This window comes from Triticum aestivum, chromosome 7D (genome assembly GCF_018294505.1).
Source record: "Triticum aestivum cultivar Chinese Spring chromosome 7D, IWGSC CS RefSeq v2.1, whole genome shotgun sequence".
Taxonomy (NCBI): domain Eukaryota; kingdom Viridiplantae; phylum Streptophyta; class Magnoliopsida; order Poales; family Poaceae; genus Triticum; species Triticum aestivum.
This window is the reverse complement of record NC_057814.1, coordinates 133601031-133616515: the sequence shown is the minus strand read 5'-3', so window position 1 is coordinate 133616515 and position 15485 is coordinate 133601031. Positions and strand designations below refer to the sequence as shown.

General features: G+C 40.2%; 1 protein-coding gene and 1 long non-coding RNA gene across 2 annotated transcripts; one reads left to right on the top strand and one right to left on the bottom strand.

Annotated features, from left to right (window-relative positions):
• Positions 1–6197: 6197 nt before the first annotated feature.
• LOC123170166 (uncharacterized) lies at positions 6198–10765 on the bottom strand. The gene is made up of 2 exons (XM_044587996.1): positions 9640–10765; positions 6198–6813 (listed from the first exon to the last, which is right to left on the bottom strand). The coding sequence occupies exon 1, from the start codon at positions 10760–10762 to the stop codon at positions 9644–9646; it is 1119 nt and encodes a 372-aa protein (XP_044443931.1). The 5' UTR covers positions 10763–10765; the 3' UTR covers positions 6198–6813; positions 9640–9643.
• Positions 10766–11211: 446 nt separating this feature from the next.
• LOC123170165 (uncharacterized) lies at positions 11212–11726 on the top strand. Its single transcript, XR_006485064.1, has 3 exons — positions 11212–11245; positions 11333–11397; positions 11495–11726. It is a non-coding gene; the product is annotated as an uncharacterized lncRNA (long non-coding RNA).
• The last annotated feature ends 3759 nt before the right edge of the window (positions 11727–15485 follow it).

Below are 15485 nucleotides of genomic sequence, written 5' to 3'. Positions count from 1 at the left end.
ATGGCACGATCTTGATGTACCACGAGCTTTGTTACTATAGTTGAATTATATGGTGTTTCTCCCCCTCTATCTTCTTGTGATGAATTGAGTTTTACCTTTGAGGTTTCACTATTATCAGATTGAAAACTATTGTGGTTTTGAGAACACTTGATGTATGTCTTGCAGGGGATACCCGTTGTGACAATCGGGTATTCTATTGATTCACCTGACGTATGTTTTGGCACTCAAGTCACGGATTCCCAGGTGACATTAGGGTAATCTATGCATAGGGGTTGATGCACGTTTTCGTCCTTGTTTCTCCGGTAGGAATCTTGGGGCACTCTTTGAGGTTCTTTATGTTGGATTGAATATTATGAATCTGAAGTTGTTTGATGCATATCGTATAATTAACCCACGGATACTTGTGGTGACATTGGAGTATCTAGGTGACATTAGGGTTGATTGATGTGTGTCATATGGTGTTATTTTACTACGAACTCTAGGGCTGTTTATGACACTTATAGGAATAGCTCAATGGATTGATCGAAAAGAATAACTTTGAGGTGGTTTCGTACCCTACAAGCAATTTTATCTTATGTTCTCCGTGATAGGAACTTTGGAATGACTTTTGTCGCACGTTGAGGGATTACCATATGATTTAATTATGTTATCAGTGTTGAGAGAACTTGTACTAGTGAAAGTATGAACCCTAGGCCTTGTTTTCAAGCATTGCAACACCGTTTTCGCTCACTTTTACCACTTGCTACCTTGCTGTTTTTATATTTTCAGATTACAAAAACCTATATCTACCATCCATATTACACTTGTATCACCATCTCTTCACCGAACTAGAGCACCTATACAATTTACCATTGTATTGGGTGTGTTGGGGACACAAGAGACTCTTTGTTATTTGGTTGCAGGGTTGTTTGAGAGAGACCATCTTCATCCTACGCCTCCCACGGATTGATAAACCTTAGGTCGTCCACTTGAGGGAAAATTGCTACTGTCCTACAAAACTCTGCGCTTGGAGGCCCAAGGCGAGTCTACAAGAAGAAGGTTGCGTAGTAGACATCATCGATGCTAGTTTCTTGCTGCCCTCACTCTGCTGCTAGTGTGGCTACTGCACTTGGTGTCTGACCTTGGTGATCTTGGCTAGGCTCCTATTACTATCTCTTGTTTGCCTGTATCACAAATAGGTCCTAAGCTGCTACAGCTCTCTGTATCTTTGTCGTTTCTTGTTTCTTTACTTGTTGTACGCTTACTTGTAATCCTGGCCGGTTGATGGCTTTATTAATTCGAAGCCAGGTTAGGTTCGAGTCTTTTCTCGAGCTCGGCCGACACCTTTTCTCTAAAATACTTAAGCCACTCTTGACGTTTGTAACTGGACGGATCCGGGTACAGAACTCTAGGTAGACTTTGTACCACGCACGCCACTACCCGAGTTCGGTATTACAACGGAATGGAGATGGGATAGTGTTGATGCCAGCGTGGACCCACTAGCACAGACTTGCTTCTCGCGGAGGCACATATTTACTTCCGCGAGAAGCACAGTTGTGCTTATCGAAAAGGCAAAATATGTGCTTCCACAAGAAGCTCCCTAGAGCCACGCACCAACGCTGGTGGGCCGGCCCATTAGAGCGAAATCGATTGCAAGCGGAAAAAAATCCTGAATTCAAAAATGTTCCCAAATTTTGAAAAACAATAATGTTTTTGAAAAATGTTCATATACTTGAAAACATTTACCAAATTCTAGAAATGTTCATCAAAAATTGAAAAGAGTTCATAGATTTAAAAAAACACTGAACTTAAAAAAATCATCAAATTTGGAAAAACTTTATTGAATTTGAAAATTGTTCATCAAATTTGAAAAAATTCATCGCATTTCAAAAACTGTTCATCGATTTGAAGAAAAAGTTCACGTATTTGCAAACAATTCGTTGAACAAGAAAGAAGAAGAAAGAAAAAAGGAAAAAAGGAAAAGGAAAAAACAAAAACAACAACAAAAACAAGGAAGAATAAAAGAAGGAAAAGGTTATGACTTATTGATCCCGCTAGGTGGCGGTGTGGTTGCACAACTTATCTCGATGAGGGAGGCGTCTGTTTGTAAAATACACAGTAATGGATGTCTTAAGCGCCAAATAGGAATTGCCTCAAAAGGTCGTGCCTTCGCAGCTACGCTGAGGTGACCTCCGTTCGGGCTGGCCCACGTAGAGGATTCGCCTGCTCTTCATTTGGTTGCAGCTTCCTTCGCTGTTTTTTGCGTGGAGGCACTTCAGGCGTCTGTTTGTAAAATACACAATAATGGATGTCTTAAGCGCCAAATAGGAATTGCCTCAAAAGGTCGTGCCTTCGCAGCTTCGCTGAGGTGACCTCCATTCGGGCCGCCCCACGTAGAGGATTCGCCTGCTCTTCATTTGGTTGCAGCTTCCTTCGCTATTTTTTGCAGGGTGGGGGGAGTGGGGTTCGTTTTTCTTTTGTGGATTTTCCCTTCCAGTTTTTTCAATGTTTTCTGTGGTTTGCAGTGGTTTTTGTTCTATTTTATTGTTTCTTTTTCCTTTTGTTTTTTCTTTTATGTTTTTGCTTCTCTTTTTTGTGTGTTTTATAAAAAAATTACAAAAATGTCCATCGTATTTTAAGAAAATGTTCACCCTGTATTTATGAGAAAGTTGAACATGCGTTGTAAAAATATTCAGAGTATACCACAAAACGTTCAATGTGTATTTAAAAATTGTTTAGCATGTATCAGAGAAATGTTCAATGTGTATTTAAAATTTGTTTAGTGTACATCACAAAATGCTCAAGGTTGAAATTTTTGATTTTTTTTTCTGGCGTTGCGGTTTGTTCTTAAATATTCACACGGCCTATTAATCAGTAATATTCGGTAGCTCAACTGGTAACAGACAAATACCATCTATCGTGCGAGTTCGCTTACTCAACAAAGCATGAGCATCAGCTAGGATCTCTCATCTCGCCGCGAGCTCCTATTTGGCGCATGACGCGCTGGAAAACGAGTCAGCACCCCTATTGGGAACCGCCCATGAACGTTGCTGGAACACCCCTAGTTTTTCTGTCAATTTTTAAAAAGCTCCAAATTTAAAAAAAAATGAACTTTGGACAAATGTTCTAGAAATTATAAACTTTTGGTGGTTAAAAAATCTTTATTATGTTGAAAAAATACGTGTATTCAAAGAATATTTATAAATTTTATAAAAATGTGTGATCTCAAAAAAAATGTGTCGCATTAAGCGAGTCGGTAGCAGCTCTCGCTGAAGGTTTTCCATCCCTCCGCGTAGTATTGGGCCGGCCCATTCGTGCATGCATAGCAACGAAAACTAGCAGAGGAAAGGGGAGAAATAGGGATCGATCCCGGGCGCTGCTAGCCACTCCGCCTAGGCCCCATTCATGGTAAGTAGTAGGCCCTATTTGTTTCTCCTTCGCTTAGATTTTAATCACCTATGGGAATCAGCTTCACCACCGAAGTACACTTTGAGGTCCTTCAGGAAATTGCACCAAAAATGGCCCAAATCCAGATTCAGCTTCACTGGCAAAGTTGATTCCTAATAGCTGTTTGTTTCAGATTCCATATTCGGCTTCACTGGCAAAGCTGAATCTGATCCTAGAATCCAAAACAAACAAGGTCGTAGTGGTGCGTCCTACTTGAGGCGATTCGAGCCGGTTTTCTTCTGGGTTTCTTCTTCTTTTTATGTTTATTTTTTCTCCATTTTTTCATTCTTTTTTTGCACTTTGTTCTTTTTTTTCATTTACAATTTTAATTTGTTGATTTTGATTTTTGTTTCGGTCTTTGTTCTTTGTTTATTATTCTACATTTCTTGTATATGTCAGCCATATATTTCTAATACACCTCTAACGTTTTTCCAATACAAATTAAATACTTTTGTAATACATTTTTCAAATACTTGTTCAACTTTTTTTTCAAAATTCTTGATTAACATTTTATATACATGATCAAAAAATCATCGTTTTCTTATAATATATTATCAACAGTTTTTCTATGCACATTTAAATTTTTTCTGAATGCTTTAATAATATTTTTCCAATACTTGTGCAACATTTTTCAAATATGTTTTGTATAGTGTTAAATAATTGTTTTATATGTGTGTGTGTATATATATATATATATATATATATATATATATATATATATATATATATATATATATAGGGTCGCGCTATTATTCTTCACCCTCTCTCTATTTTGACATCAATGCACCGTATTTTTACGTTTTGTAAATTTTGTCTTATTTCATACATAAAAAGAGAATGTAAGAAAATATGTACTCGCCGTAAAAAAAATTATGTTACGTAAAATTACGAATGTAAAAACATACATAAAATGTGATTTTTCTGGTCTTATAACTTATATTTTCGTTTTTTACACCAAATTTTACATATTGAATCAATATGCATGTAACTATTTATATTCTAAACATAATTTATTTAGGAAGTGATCGTAAGATTACCTTGGATGAAGAATAACTTATTCTGCATCCTGGGTGATGAATAGTAACATTATATACATATATATATATATATATATATATATATATATATATATATATATATATATATATATATATATATATAGGGGTGGCCTACCGCTCGCGTGGGCCTGCGCATCTCGCTCGTCCCTTCAGCGAGTCGGAAGCTGGACTCGCTGAAGGCGGGATATAGGGGTGCTTACTATATGGCGTGTGGCGCGCTGGCAAATGAGTCAGCGCGCACCCCTATTATGTGCATCAATTTTTCTGGTTCATTTTTTTAACCTTTTTTGTGTTTTTATTTTTCTTCTTTAAAATAATTAAAATTTTGAAAAAGTTTCAAATTTCAGAAGGTGAACATTGGAAGGATGTTCCAGAAATCATATTTTTTTGTGAATTTAACAAAAAATTCGTGAATTCAAAGAATATTCATTGGTTTTCGAAAAACACATGATTTCAGAAGAAAAAAAGGATTCGTGTCTTCAAAAAATGTTCATAAATTTTAAAAAATATTGAGAATATTTAAAACAGTGGTCTCGAATTGCTAAAAAATGTTTCCAATTTTTTATAAAATGTTCACAACATTTTAATAATGTTCATTTATTCAAAAATATTCATGAATTCAAGGAACATTCGTCAAAAACAAAAAATGTTTATGGATTTCGAAAGTTCTTCCCTATTACAAAAAAAATCCGCGTATGCAAAAAACTTGTTCACGACTTCCAGAAAAACATATGCAATTTCACCAATACGATGAACATGTTTTGAATTCGACGAACAGATTTTGAAATCGAAAAATGTTCACACTGATTTGAAAAATGTTTATGAATGCAAACCCTATGCGGAAAAGTATGATGATTTTTTTTAAATTGATGAATAAACTTTGAATTCCAAAAAAAATCTTCCTGGTTTGAAAAATTGTTCACAAATTTTAAAAAATGTGCCCAGAGTTTAGAAAATGTTCGTGAAATTTTGGAATAAATGAAATTTTTAAAAACTAAAATAAAAAAAAGTAAAATGGAAATTAAATTAAAAGGAAAAAGAATAAGAAAAAAACAAAATAAAAATGTAGAAAGAAAGGAAATGACAAAAAATGTAAAAAGTAGAAAACAAATTGCAAGCAGAACCAAAAACAATTGTCTAGGAAGGTTCTACAGCCTTCTCAAATCCATAATGGAGCTAGTTTGGGCAGGCCCAAATTCTATACGTAGCGGGTGTGGGGAGGTACGTGCCAAGTCGCTCGTGGGCGACCTGTGCGCCAAATAGGAGAACACCATCTCACTATAAGTGAGAAAATTGCATTCATTTGGCGGGCCGCGGGCCTCGTTGAACCTTCATATGTTTTTTCTTTAACAACAAGCAGGAACCCCGGGGCAAGCCTTCATATATTAAGATCCGTTTAGTGTCACCATGCTACAAACCATGGACCAGAGTCGCCTAAAAAACTATGGACAAGCCTGTTTAGCTAGAGGCACCTTCGCTAATCTGAAACGACCAACAACTGACCATTAGCGCCAACGAGTGTGTCTTCGCCAATTCCCGCACCCGCGTTCACAAATCAACCGAAAGCGCTGATGGTTGCAGTTTTGTCCTCAGGACCCGAGACCAAGCGATCCAAAAGTCATCTCTTAATTTTTCTTGCCGCTAATAACAGGCAGGTGAAACCAACCAACTTGGTGACAGTAGTATATATATCTGTGTACATGTTGCGTTTGGATTGTCAACTTACGCTGGGGCGATCTGATTACAGCTCCATCAAATCTGAAGAAGAAGGGACAAAAGATCATACAGCAGAGAAAATTGTCCACTCAGTATTCAAGATCATACAGCATATTCAAGATTTCACAAATTATCGGTACTTCGGCGATCCAAACATGAGCACCATTTAGGACTTCCACTCACCTCTTTCTACAGCTCTACAAACCTTTTTTGCTGCCTACCCTTCACCGTACAGCAGCAGCAGCAACAACAAAGAACAAGTCCCTCCAGCTGCATGCTGGTGCTGCTTATATTGTCCTTACATTGGTTATCAGTTCCGTTGTGATCGTTCTGCCACTAGTCAGATTGTACCTGTTTTAGCAACTCTAACTAATAATGAAGAAAAAAATTGACTTGAACTCCTAATATCAAAGCCACATTCTTAGGCAGGGAAATTCCACATTGATGTTAGGCCTAATAACCGAAACATTGACATGGCCACCACCAGGCAAGGCAATGTAGATCGTGTTGTTCTGTAGGCAAAGTGATCACGTATGTGAGAACTCCAAGCTGTTGAAACCATGGTCGCTTTGAATTAAGAATGCTGATATGATTACGTACTGCTCTGTCAAACCTGAACAGACAAGATAGAAGTTTAGACACCAGAGAAGAAATATTGCATAATAGCGTTGTCACTTTGGTAATATTGGTCTCAGCCGAATTTGAAAATATGTGACTGCGAACACCCGCTTCAGTGTGCTTAGACTGGAATTTGTAATACAAGTTTGAATACATAGCCAGGCAGAGGCAAGACACCATAAAGAAACGAGACGTGGAAAACTTAAGTAATACAGAATTGGTACATTTGTGTTGCAGGAGTCCTCATACTTCCTAGTAGCAGTATAACAAACTTCTAACTTAAAAAGAATAAAGAAACTCGAGGTATTGCTAGTGAGAACCAACATACTAGCTGCCGACTGCCATCCTAATAGTACATAAATAATGCACACAAGAAAAGAAAGAACACAAAACTGGGTGGTCTTCACAGAATTCCTAATGCACAATCACCTAATAACTCCTTACGTTTCAGTAATTAATAACCTTGTCACATTGGTAATCTTGATTACTGATTTCAACTGAATTCGAAACAAGTGACTGCAAACACTCGCTTTAGGTGTGTTTAGAATTGTAGTTTGCACTCAGGCCAGTCAACATAAAGAAATGGGTCGTGAAGAACTTGAAGTGGTACCTCCATGTTACAGGACAGCACGAAATCATATACTACCAGGCACCTAGCAGTATACCAAACTTCTGACTACAAAACATGGAGAGAAACTGGGGCATTGGTAGCAAGAACCAACGCACTAGCTGCTGTCAGCAATCCAAGTACAAAAATGAGTCCCAAAAAGGAAAGAAAAACAAAACTAGGTGCCCTCTCCAATTCATCTTACAGGATTGCTAATACATAATCGCATGAAAACTCCTTAAGTTTCAGTCAATCATCTCGACCAACATGATTTGCTTTGGGATAAGGAGAAAAACCATGATACTGGGACCTAAGACTGGTGGAGATTGACTACAATAAATAAGAATTTCATTGCACACATATTTGAGAGTTTACGAGCTAAAAGGAACAAATTATATGTAACTAGGTAGAGGAAGATACATAATAGCATTATCACATAGGTAATATTTATCTAAGCTGAATTCGAAACATGTGACTGCAGACACTCGCTCCAGTGTGCCTACCATGGGAATTTAAAATAAAAGGTTGGAATACATAGCCAGACAGAGGCACATCAACATAAAGAAACTAGTCTTGAAAAACTTAATTCCATCCTGGTACAAATTGATGCCCATAAAGGAACAAAAAAAACTGGCTGTCCCCTCAAATTCATCCTACAAAATTGCTAATACACAATCGCCTGAAAACTCTTTAAGATTCATTCAATTATATCAAAACCAATATGATCTGCTTTCAGATTAGGACAACCATCGTATCAAGATCTCAGAGTGATGGAGATTGACTGCAATAAAAAAGAATTTCAACTGCATAGTGGGGTTAATTGCAGAAAACTTGTTCACACAACTGACCGTGCTTGTCCAGTTGCGACTTGTCTGTCTGCAGGCGGTCGACAGACAAACAAGGCTTAAGTAAATTTGGAATTAAACCTGTAGGCTCTGGTAGGGTAAAGTGGGAGTTCAATGTGCCAGAGTTTATTGCTGGTGACGTCATGTGCGCTATGCACCAACTTGTTTCCTACTACTAATAAAGCTCTAGCTTCAAACTAAACAAAAAAGGAAAAATAGGGGCACTCCTTCATTTTTGATAGAACACAAAGGCTTTTAATGGTTACAATCATCGTGTATTGTATTCATCCTCGACGAGATCATAACTCTAATAAATACTAGTTGAGAAAAAAATGGGACATGGAAATATGCATCATCTAGCTAGCTCAACCACAATTGTTGGTCGATTGAAACTGTTAAAGTTCATGGTCACACTCACTCTTACGCAGGGATAGCAGCAGCCACATTAACTGAAGCTACAAGCACCATGAAAACTAGAACAACGTATACGTGAATATGTAGCTCCGGGTGTTGGCAGCGAGAAACAATACAATCACGTGACAACTCTAAGTTCTAGTCAATCATCTCAACCAATATGATTTGCTTGGAGATTCAGAGCACAACCATGATACTGAGGATCTAACAGTGGTGGAGACAATGACTGCAATAAAGAACAATTTCAGTTGCCCGTGATAAGCACTCCCTTCAATCTTATGAGGTTGATTCAGATAAAACAACATCGCGGGATAACATTTCAGTTGTCTGTGAGCACAAGCTCTTCTTATTTTACAGCAGTGACTCAGGATCTTATTTGTGACCATACAGGTTTACCTCAAAACAGCATCGCAAGATATAATTCTGAAGAAAAAGTGTACAAAATGGGCTGTCTTTGACTTGTGGATTTTCTCATGGTGAATCAATTCAAGGTAAACCAGAAATAAAGTTGTATTCCTTCCTACTTTATCTTGATCATCAAAACTACTCCTCTAAAATAACTATAATGACCTGGTATTTTTAGTGATTCCAGATTTCCATCAGGACTCACTCATGCATAAGCTACTTGTAGTGTACAAGATCATTTCTCCTACTAAGTACTAACCCCATTCTCTTTAAAAGGCGACCGAGGCAAACAAGACAAGAAACACAATTATGTTCGCGAGCTTTCTTAGCTTTCCGATGAGCACAATAAATTAAACAGTACTCCCTCTGTCCCATAATATAAGAACGTTTTTGGCACTACACTAGTGTCAAAAACGTTCTTATATTATGGGACGGAGGGAGTACTAAATAAAACAAGAATTACCAATTGCCATAATGAGCATGAAGCAATAGACAAGTCATGTGATAATTATGAAGTGAAGGAGATACTTGGAAGCAATAGAAACTTTACCACTTCATATTCTCCTTGAAGACAACAATGATGGTGGGAAGTTGACATATGTGTATGTCTGATACTTAGAGTAGTGTTGTTTCTCATAAACCCTCTGAAGCTCCAACGTCTTGATATCCATTGAGAAATATCCAACAAGGTGATTATTTAGAGATGATGCTTCTATCCTTGTCAAGAGCAAGTACCTCTGTGTTGCATCTCTGATACAATATTTGTAGCCAGAATCTAGTGAGATTGTCTTCTCCATCTGCCACTGGCTGGGACTCTCGCCTTTGGTCCGTGCAGCGGTATAGCTGAGACTGGATGCAGGTTCACCACGGAAACCAAAGATCCCGAGCCTGCCTTCCCCTGCCTCCACAATGGCTATACCTTCCTTGCTCCATTCTCCTGGTGGGAGGTCAGCAGCGGAGAACTCCATGTCGGTGGTGTCAAGCAAGAGCAACTTCTTCATCCCGAATTGCACCCAATCCCAGTAGAAACAGCCATAAGCATAATGGCGCATGGGAATAAAAGGCTGGACCCTTGACATCTCCTCCATGTCGCCCTCGTCAAGGGCCAAATCACTCAAATCCTTGGATGCAGTAGCTCGCCATCGATCGTTGCTGGAAGAGAAGACAAAGGCGGCCAGACTGGTTTTGCAATACGCCATCAAGATGACTCTGAATGTTGTGTCTCCAGCCGCTGCCTCCTCCTCGCCGAGGGGAACGAGGAAGCGCTTGCAGCAGGCCTCGGTTACCGGGGGGAATGGGTGCCCAAGCAAAGCAGCTAGGTCGTGAGGTAGCGGGGGGAGCAGGACGTAGCGCCGGTGCAAGGGGTCGCACACCGCGAGATCTCTGAAGACCGGGGGCTGCCCATGTTTCCCGGTGCTGCGGGAGAGGAGGACGCGGCCGTCGCGGACGTCCTGCACGGTCCAGCGGCGGTGGTAGGGGAGGAAGGAGAAGGTGAAATCGGCGGCGGCGGCGACCGCGCGGACGGCGGGGGTGGAGGGTAGGGCTGGGTGGAAGCCGTCGCGGTCGAGGAATCCGAGAAGCGGTGGTGCGTGGAGGCAGCGGAAGCAGCGGAGGAAGGACCTGTCAGGACGAATACCTCCCACGCGACATCTTTGAGTTGAATTGTCTCTCATGCGACGTCGTTGGTTGTAATGGCTCTCATACGACGTCTCCCAGCGCAGAAATAGCTCAAGCAAGACAACCCATTTACGCGGCTAGTTGGCTGTTAGTTAGGCTGAGGTTTAGTTAGGACACCGGGGGTTATGTGCTCTGACTGGTAGGGTCCACCTAGGGCCACGTAGTCAAGAGTCAACCGTCGAGTCGACGACTCGACCGGTGACTGTGTGATCGTGCTCGACTCGCCCGTGCTGGACTGGGCGAGCGGCGCCGCCGTAAGCATCTTCTTCGGCAGCGGTTTCTTCTCCGCGGTGGTGGAGCGCATTTCTCGGTAGCGGCAGAGCTATTGCGAGTGAGCCCGAAACCTTAGTCCCACTTCCCAGAATTTTGGGGGATCTGTGGCCTCATGCCGCCCCTCTGTTTCTTGGTGATTTAGAATCTCGATTGGATCCGCGGCCCGCCCGGCGGTGGAGCGCCTTTCTCGGCAGCGGCTATTGCGAGTGAGTATTTTCCAAACTCTAGTCCCATTCCCCAGAATTTTGGATAAATCTGTGGCCTCATGCTGCCCCTGTTTCTTGGCGTTTTAGAATCTCGATTGGATAGGAGCGCGGGGGCTGAATGAGATGGAGCGAGGAGACAGTGCTTCAAATCGGTAATGTCGCCCTCTTTTCTATTTTAGCTGTTATCGAACTCGATTTGGTAGTGACTGTCGCTTACACTGCTGCCGCTGCCTGCCATTGACAAAACAGGGGAGGTTCAGGTTCTGCCACCACATTCGCAATTATAGTGGAATTTTTTCCCTGTAAAGCCAAGCTCAGTGATGGCAGTGTCCAAGACATTGATAGAGATACCACCGTGAGGTTGGATGTCGAATTTGCAGATGTTGATCCCCAGGAATTGGAGAGCATGAAGGAGAAGGCCGTGGGCAATTTGGTGGAGAGAATTGGGGAGAGTATTGTTTGGGGTCCAGAACAACAGGTGTCTCTGCAACGTTTCGATAACTATAATGGTGAATATGTGAGAATTGAAGATGGAGAATCCATGGTTGCTGAAATTGATCAGCAAGAAGGGTGGGCAAGCAAACAAGTAACATTTTATGCTGAGCTAATTGATCTGCAAACTCATTCCAGAGTTGGTTATGTGCCATCAAAGATGGCTGCACAGGTGGAAGATAATGAGTGGGTTTCACAAAACAAGATGTTGGCATTGTTGACTGAACCGACTGTAGTAGCTGAAGATACAGGGATTGATACAGATGGAGAGGAGGGAACCCATGGTGCTAGGAAGATTGTTGTTGACTGGAATGTAGTAGAGTTGAATGAAAAAAACAGATTTGGTCATTACACCAATATCTGACATTGATATGGCCGAAATGTTTGGCATTCAAGTTGATGACAAAGATAAGGAGAAGGATGACAGTTCTTTGCCTGCTGATGGTAACACATGCCCTAGAAATGCAAATGAGGATGAAGAAGAGCCGATGAGAGAGGCTGCAAATGATGTGGATGATGCAGATGATAATGAGCTGGTTTGTTTGTATGACAAAGAGAACCCAGTTATTGAGGTGGGAAAGTTGTGGCCAAGCATGAAAGAGTTTAGGATGTCTTTCAGGACCTATGCAGTGAAAAAGGAATTTGATGCCAAGACTATGTGGACTGATCGAAAGAAATTTTATGCTCGGTGCAAAGGTTATGATGGTGGTGGCAATCCTTGCAAATGGTACTTGTCTGCCAGACTACAACCTGATGGAAGTACAGTAAGGGTAAATCAAATACCACACCAGCATACATGTATGACCACTTCACAGAGAGTTTCAAAGATGACATCACAGCTTTGGGTTACAGAGAAGATTACTCCTATTTTAGCCAAGACTCCAAACACTACTGCAAAGAGGCTTAAAGTTGACTTGGAGAAGCTGTACCCCATCCAGCTGCAATATACCACAGTGTGGAAAGCAAAACAAAGGGCCATGAAATCATTGTATGGTGACTGGGTAAATACATTTAGGATGTTGTATAGTTTTAAAGCAGAGGTGGAGAAGAGGTCACCTGAAAGTGTGGTGGAGATAGATACAGAGGTAACAGAGGATGGCAAGGTTTTTTTCAGCAAGTTTTTTATGTGTTTGAAGCCTTGCATAGATGGATTCAAAGCAGGTTGTCGTCCATATTTGAGCATAGACTCATCTTTTTTGACTGGAAAGTGGAATGGTCAGTTGGCTGCATGCAATGCTCTAGATGGACACAACTGGATGTTCCCAATTGCAATAGGAATGTTTCAATCAGAGACAGAGGCATCATGGATATGGTTCATGATGCAACTGAAAAGATGCATAGGGCCAGTTTCTCCTTTGGCCATCCACACAGATGCATGTAAAGGGTTGAAAAATGCAGTAAAAAATGTTTTCCCCCATGCTGAGCAGAGGGAGTGCTTTGGACATATGTGGATGAATCTGATAAAAAAATTCAGAGGAGATGAATTTGGGCGCATGTGGCCAGCAGCAAGATCCTACACCAGACAGACACATTCCTATCACCTTGGTAAGATATTGGCATCATGTAGTGATAATTAATTTGCTTCATGGTTGAACACACACCATTCTCTGTTGTGGTATAGATCAGGTTTTAATACTGCCATAAAATGTGATCATATCAATAACAACTTGGCAGAAAGTTTTAACAACAAAGTGAAGGATTTGAAAGACTTGTCTGTGCATGACATGGTGGACCAAATAAGGATCATGATCATGCGTTTGTGGGAGTTGAGAGGAAAAATTGCTAATATTTTGGAAGGGGGCAAGCTTCCAGCAGTGGTACAACAGGTGGTCAACAGAAGTAGAAATCTTTCACATCTATCTGTTGAGAAATCTTCCTTGTGGGGTGCTGAAGTTAGAGATACAAAGAGTGGCAAGAGGCATGTGGTAAATACTGAGTTGCATGAGTGCACTTGCCAAGAGTGGCAACACACTGGAAAACTATGTGAGCATTCCATATTTTTTTGGCATCTAAACCCAGGTTAAATATGCACCCATATTTGCATGAGTATTATTCAGTACAAAAATTCAAAGCTGCATATGCAAGTCCAATTCCTGCACTGACTGACCAATCTCAGTGGCCTGAGGTGGAAATAGAATTTACCTTGTGTCCCCCTGTCACTAGAAGAAAGGTTGGGAGGCCAAAACAGAGCAGATTCAAAGCTTGGTTTGAGAAAGGTGGTTGTAGTAAGAAGGGGAAAAAGGAAAAGGAAAAGAATGATAAGCCCAAAAGGGCTCAAAAAGGTAACAAAAATAGGTGCAAGTTGTGTGAGGTACTTGGGCACAGAGTTGGTTCATCCAAATGCATCTACACTCCTCAGAGGCCAAAGTATGTTTATGTTACTGTTTTTGTAAGTTTTTGATTTTGCTACTTGTTCTAGTATCTAACCAAGTGAAATGCTTTACTTTTTAGGAGGAAGCGTGCAGAAAAAGCCCCACCTCTTGTTGTTGAACAGTGTTGGCCAGTGAAAAAAGCAAGACTCAATGGCTTTAGAAGGAAGAGCACTAAGCAGATAATGTTTGGTGACAAAGATATGGAGCAAACTGAAACTGTTACTGCTGAACATGAGCTAAGTGTTTATGTTTTGGATGACGTGATGCATACTGAATCTGTTTTGCGGGCGCTAGGGCAATCTGAAAATGTTGCAGATGAAGCAATTGTTGTGCTGCCATGCGAATCTGCTTTGACAGCTGTGTTGCCATGTTTGGAGGTTGTGCTGCCAAGTGTTGAGTTGCAAACTGAAGTAGTTGAACAATGTGTGCCATCTACTCAAGCTGCAGAAGTGCAAACTGAAGAAGTGGGACATGGTGAGGGGCAAAAGTTGAGTGGGCCTAGTGGAGTTGGCAAGAAAACCAAGGGGCCAAAAAGCAAGAGCATCAGCATCAACAAACTATGCGCCGTGGAACCAAACGGTGGAAAAAAGAGAAGAAATCGAGTGGTAGAAAGAAGCAAAAGAAATAGAGTCGAAATCATTCAAATTTGATGTGAAAACTTATGTTTGTTGTCATTTGATGTGAAAACTTATGTTCTTTCATGTGAAAACTTATGTGCTATGATGTTGATTTGACTTGAAATAAAATTCAAATTTGAACCGACATTCAAATTTGAACCTATCTCCAATATTTTTGGAGTTCATTTGTTTGTTCTGTGATGTTGCATTGTTTTATGTACTACTATGCACTTTAGTTCATAAATCCAACCCTTTTTGTGAAGTCCAACTCATAGTCACTGAAAATGTTGTCCAAACAGGCTCCAAAGTAAGGGAAAACGACCCCATTTCTAAGCAAGTTTTTTTCGACCTTCTCAAAATCACAAAAAAAGATTTTCTTAGCTTATATTATACCTATATAGGATCAATACGAAGTCTCACCTTTTTTTGAATAAGTATTCATATTATTAATTTATTTTTGAAAAAACACCCTTGAATACAAAGTCAGCAATAAAACAAGTTTAAAAATTTAAAATGCAAAAATAACTTCAGATCCTCCTTAGTCACTCCAAAATGAAACTAAGGTGAGGTTTTTGATTTTTTGCATTTTCAAAACCTCAAACCCTCTTCTCACTCCTTTGAACTCTATGCAACCTCAGTCGAGATAGTCCAATTTGTGAAGGTTTTTTCATGCAAAGATCATTAGATCAAGTTTATCATTTTATATCATAACTATGTAACATAACAAGACTATATGCGCAGGTTTTTCATTTTTTAGAT

Excerpts from the sequence above, each read along its gene's own strand:
- LOC123170166 (XM_044587996.1), bottom strand. The coding sequence starts at position 10,762 with ATGAGAGACAATTCAACTCAAAGATGTCGCGTGGGAGGTATTCGTCCT.